The 6,386-nt window shown below is 36.3% G+C and overlaps 1 protein-coding gene across 1 annotated transcript; it reads right to left on the minus strand.

Annotated features, from left to right (window-relative positions):
• Positions 1–1,305: 1,305 nt before the first annotated feature.
• Positions 1,306–6,045, minus strand: LOC120576048 (uncharacterized). The gene is made up of 3 exons (XM_039827011.1): positions 5,470–6,045; positions 4,822–5,376; positions 1,306–1,560 (listed from the first exon to the last, which is right to left on the minus strand). The coding sequence occupies exons 1-3, from the start codon at positions 6,043–6,045 to the stop codon at positions 1,306–1,308; spliced, it is 1,386 nt and encodes a 461-aa protein (XP_039682945.1).
• Between the last annotated feature and the right edge of the window lie 341 nt (positions 6,046–6,386).

Below are 6,386 nucleotides of genomic sequence, written 5' to 3' on the forward strand. Positions count from 1 at the left end.
AAGTCCTCACCACTACACCACTTTGAGTAACTAGTACTCCACCACTTTGAATGACTAAGCATTCCAGAGCCGAAGCTCTCCCACTGTTATGTTTATGCAACTAATCCCCATTGAGTATATCTACATACCAACCAACCTAGACATATACATATATATGATTCACCAACCAACTTACAACGTTAAGGAAATTAATTAAGTACAACATTCATTCAGTCAGCATCCATTCATCAAAACCAACCAAAACATCCAAGAAAGTACATATCAGTATACAATCCATGCATTAATCCAACAAATTAAACCATCCAAACAACAACAGAAATCAACCAACCAAAAATTGGGCAGCTCGCCTCGCGAGCTCATCTACTCGCTATGGCGAGCTCAGAAAAACAGGTACTCGCCATGGCGAGTTGGAGGCGAACTCGAGGCGAACAAAAATATGGTGCTCTCGGGAAAAATGACATTTTTCTCACTCAAACCTCAATTCTAAGTTCCCTAATCATCTTTTAAACTTAAAACTTGCTCTAGTCCTCTTAAAAATCATCTAGGTACACGAATCTACCCAAAATACGGCTTATAACAACATTTTCAAAATCCAGATTTTCACAAGGATACTCGCCATGGCGAGCTGTATCACTCGCGAGGCGAGCGATGAAGTTGTTCACTCGCTATGGCGAGCAATGGCTACTCGCGAGGCGAGCGATGAACTTCTGTACGGGCAGAATGCAGGTTTTTCCCAAAAATCCCATTTTTCCTCAATTCACTCCCCAAATTCGTTTATAGATATGCAATGAAAGGTTTTATGCACCCAGAACCCATTTCTACCCTCAATTCCATGATTCCTACACTCAAAACTCCTTAATCAACAAAAACCTAATTTCTCCCAATCCTCACATGAACCTGTTAGAACAAAATCAACATTCAGAACCTATATAATTGCGGTAAACCTCACCCTTACCTTGGAATTGTAGAATAAACACAGCAGAAAAAATGGTTCCTAAGCTCCTCTCCCTTGCACTAGCTTTTCTCCCAAAACTTGACTGTTTTCACGTAAAACGTTTTCTCTGTTTTTCTTTCCTTAACTCCCAAAGTGTAACCTCCCCCACTCCTTAATTAGCAATTAACTCCCTACTAACTATACTAATTATTTCATAACCCCCAAATTCTAATTAATCCTATTATTCTCCTATTTTAATTATTTAATAAAATAATCATATAATAATTATATATATACACCACATAAATCACCAAAAATCAAATAAAAGACACCACACAATTAAAAATAATTAAATAAAAAAAAATAGAGTGTTACACATAACAGCGCTCAACATCGTGGCCTGGTGCCCCTTGATGGAAGTCACATGAGAGGTCGGCTCTAAAGCCTGCTGGCAACTTTCCCGGCATCGGAGGAGGCGGCTTGGTCTGGACATAATTCCCTTTGAGCAAAGATGGGAGCAACTCTGCATACTTCATGGGAATTGGGTCAAATCGTGTCCTTGGAGCCTGTTGTCGAGGCTGCTGTTGGGATTGTGACTGGTAACCTGTAACACCCTGTTTTCCCGACTTAAAAATTTCATTTAATAAATCAGAGTATTCAACATGTAAACGGAATGCTACACTTCATAATATCATAAATAAGTTAATTAACTAATTTATCATTCAACATATTAATTCAAACTTTGCAGCGGATTAAATTCGTTAACATAAAAAGTCTTGGCATGAAGGCCTCATCAAAACATCTCATAAAAATCCAATAACAACTTAATCATGTAAATTTATAAACAATATGTAAGGAATAGAAAAGCATGCAACAAAGTTCCCATCCCGTTACGTATCAGAGCACCTAAACGACTCAGTGAGGGATAGCCACTCACGACAGCAAAACATAGCAACCTACTCTCGATCACCTGCAAGTTACTCATACGAAGAGCAACATTTTCAAGCAGAAGGGGTGAGATTTACAATCAATAATAATAATATATAATTCAGCAGATGCATCTAACAACTTAAACTCCATCAATTAGTAATAATAATTCTTTTAACGACTCCTAAACCATATCAATAGTCATAACAACATCATTTAACATCATAATCAACATCTTAATCATAATCATATAACATCATACTCATAATCCGTATACAACATTGCAACTTCATAATCAATGGCATAAACAACGTAACAACATTATATTCATAGTTCATATACAACATAACTACATCATTAATTCGTATTAACATTTTCCACCAAGCACCTTATTAACAACTCATGAATAGAGGAACACTTAGCAACTATACGTAACATCATCATTCCATAATAATAATTATTCATCAAACATTCCATTAGCAATTCATGAATAAAAGACAACTATTCAACTTAACATAACCATCATCAAGTACATTTAACAACTCATAGATAACATCACATAATCATCATCACAACATTCATCATCATCATCATGTAACATCATAACAACCACATATTCAACACCATAAACGGTCATCATAACATCGTAATCAATATCATAAACATCTTCTCATAATAATATAAACGACACAACATAATCATCACATCATAACAATATAAACAACTACATATATTTAACAATAATGTTCTTACTTCTTAATCTTTAGTAACACCTACTAATTCACCCAACAACGACGATAACTACAATTATCCAATATATGTATATATTTCATAATCAACAATATCATCAATAATAGATATATAACTCATCAATTAAATCTAACACCCTGTCATAGTAATAATTCATCAATATATAAGTATATCATCATTAACAACATCAACCAAATGATAATTACAACCAACAACAACGACTCATGCAACAACTCGACACCACCGCTAAGACTCATGCAAGACATGACAACTCCACTAAGACTCCTCAACAAATACAACTATGCATGTGGTACCATATCAGAGCCGAAACCCTCACCGTTATAGAATGGTTAAAGCATTCTTTTTATCAGGACATGAGTCCTCCCATTAACACCGCTTTGAACAACATAGTGTTCCACCGCTTTGAACGACAAGGCGTTCCAGGACCGAGGTCCTCACCGTTTTTATGCTTATGCAACTGACTCCTCTTGTGTATATCTACATACAACTCAACAACAAATGCATATGTACTTATATGACTCACCACCCCTTAATGCAACTGACTCCACTTGTGTATATCTACATACAACTCAACAACATCAACGACAACCACTACTCATCAATGCATATATGTAAATATGACTTCACCTCGACAATCCAATTAATAATACTTCAACCTTTGAAAATAATTCAGCAACATGTATAATTTATTTAAATATAAGTATACATCACAGTCAACAATAATCCATCATAATTGATCCAACGATTCCAGAAAATACACAATTAATCATCTCCAGATTCACTAAACTCAACAACGGCAACATAGGCAGCACATAAACATCTCAAGATATAACAATATCAAATGATAATCAATATCAACTTAAACATCTTATATAATCCACATAATGCATATACAAATATATCTCATTACTAACAACATCAAATTATATTATATCTGACTCACTCAACATCAACAGTACTATAATCAACCTTCATTCCTACCCCAAGGGTCAACTCACAACATGGGTTAAATACTCTTAAACACCTTAATTTCACTCATATTACTTCTAGTTTTGAGCCTTGGAATTATCCCACAAGTTTTGGATTAACTTGGAAAATGTTTTGCTGAATTTTCATAAAATTTCCCTAAGACCTACTTGGAGTATTTTCATCATAACTCCTAAACCAAAAATCATTTTAGAGTCAAACCAAAGCCATTGGAAAGCTAACAAAATTATCTAAAGTTTTCATGTTTACACCAAAGGCCAATTCAAAACAGAAACGTGTGAAAAAGACACAAGAACGCGAAATAAGAAATGCTGTAAAAAGGAACTTCGCTTAAGCGAATAAGTCTTCGCTTAAGCGAAATACTTACAGTAGTTGTTCGCTTACAGCTCGCTTCCGGCTCGCTTAAGCGAACAGTCATCGTTTCTGCATAATTTTTCACGGGTTTAAACCATTTTTCACCCCAAAACTCCCAATTTTGATCTCCCAATGCCCAAACATGTTTCCAAAGATTGTTTATAGGTTCAATATACAATTAGGCATCTAAATGAACATAAAACATGCATCAACAACAACAATTCAGACAATTCTAGCAATCATACAAAACTTCTCCAATTTATCCAACAAATTCTAATCTCCTCATAATTCTGATCACAGCAACATTATAGATTAAGAAATCATTCTAAACACTAAACTAAACACATTAAACATGATTCTTACACCATCCCTTTCAAAATCAGCATCAACCCTAATTCCCAATTTTATCCTCATGAACAATTCAATTGATTAATTTTCAGAAATTACATATTATGATTATTGAAAGATGATCCCACCCTTACCTTAGAATTGTAGAGACAAAAAGCACAGCAAATTCGTTCCTAAGTTCTTCTCTCTTGGTCTTGCTCTTCTTCTCCCTTTTCTCCCAAAAGCTAATTTTCTTACGTTAAAACTTTCTGACTGTTTTTCTTTCTTTTTCTAACTCCCAAACTATAACTTCCCTATTTCATTAAACTCCCTTAATTTTTATTAAATCCTAATTAACTCCCACACTCCAAAATAATTCTATTTCTCCACTTATTCTATTAAATAATGAAAATAACCATTTAATAAAATACACCACACCACAAAATCAACATAAATCATTTAAAATCATATAAAAGACTTTAAATAAACTAAAAATAATTAAATAACAATTAGGGCGTTACATAACCCGGCTGTTGAATGACATTTGTAGCGGGTGTGACTACAGCAATGTGTTGATACTTTGGTTGAGAGCTCCCATGGGCCACCGCACTGGCCAAAGTTCCAGCTCTAACTAAACGTCCTTCTCGAACTCCTTCTTCCAACTGTACACCCATACCAACCATCTCCGCAAAGTTCTTGGGCGTACTTCCGACCATCTTCTCGTAGTAGAACTGATCGAGAGTTTTTAAGAAGAGTTTGGTCATTTCCTTCTCTTCTATACGCGGGCTAACTTGGGCCGCGGTATCTCTCCATCGCTGAGCATACTCCTTGAATGTTTCTTTGTCTCCCTGAGTCATAGCCTGAAGATCACTTCGGTCCGGAGCCATATCCACATTATAATCGTATTGTTGCACAAAAGCTTCACACAGATCATGGAAAGTTTGGATTTTTGTTTTGTCTAGATTCGTGTACCATTTTGAGGCGGGACCAGCCAAACTCTCTTGGAAGTAAAATATAAGGACCTGATCGTCCCGAGCATATGCATACATCCTTCTTACATACATTTTCAAATGTTCCTCAGGGCAGGAGTTCCCGTTATACTTCTCAAAATCTGGGATCTTGAACTTGTGAGGTATCTGGACATTCGGCACCAAACAGAGATCATAAGCGGTCTTTCCAAATTTTTCTTTCCCACGGAGAGCCCTCATTTCTCGATGCATTTCATCATATTTTTCCCGCAAGTCATTCACTCTATCATCGGGCTCCATGTTCCCTGAATGGAAGATGGGTTCTTCATTTTGTGGGATGGTATGCATTACAGGTGCTGAGTAAGTCATGACAACTGGAGGAGCTCTTAGAGGAAGCGGAGGAACATGAGCTGCATATTGATGAGTAGGCATCTGAGCTTCACAAGCAATAGGACGGAATACTTCACTGAGACAAATAGGGACACCCCAAGGGCGACCTTCTGGCATAGAATTTGGTGAAGTACTGATAGGTATCGTCCATTGAGGGACAATAGAGACAGTTGCTTCGGCCTGAGTGCTGATAGGAGGAGGGGGAGGTGGTGGTTGATTCTGTGCAGCCGACAACATTTTCATCAATTCAGTCATTTCATCCATCTTAATTCGCATGGCTGCCACTTCCTCTCGGAGCACTTGATTTTCTTGTTCGAGAAACTCCATCTTTTCCTCATGATTGTTCGAGTGTTGTAAATGCGAGTGGGTTCCAGACGAGGACGCCATGACTCTTTTGAGATGGATTGACCTTTAGCAGAAAAGACACAGTGTAAGACTCAGACTTGAAATTATGGATGCAAAATGATGTATGATATGCTTATGCAAAAAAAATAGACACATTTTTGAAGGACTTGTCAAAGTCATTGTAAACTTGATAAGGAACATTGTTTTATTTGAAAATTGTGAAGATGTTGCAATTGGTTCCCTTTTCAAAAGTAAGAACGAAACCAAGGAAAGGTTCTTAACAAAAGCTAAAGCTAAAGTTGTATTTCTTGGTGTTCCTTCTTATAAGGTCCATATCTTTGATGTTTACCAGAACTTATCTAATTCCTTCGATATTAGTGAGA

Source organism: Medicago truncatula, chromosome 6, assembly GCF_003473485.1.
Source record: "Medicago truncatula cultivar Jemalong A17 chromosome 6, MtrunA17r5.0-ANR, whole genome shotgun sequence".
In the NCBI taxonomy this organism is placed as follows: domain Eukaryota; kingdom Viridiplantae; phylum Streptophyta; class Magnoliopsida; order Fabales; family Fabaceae; genus Medicago; species Medicago truncatula.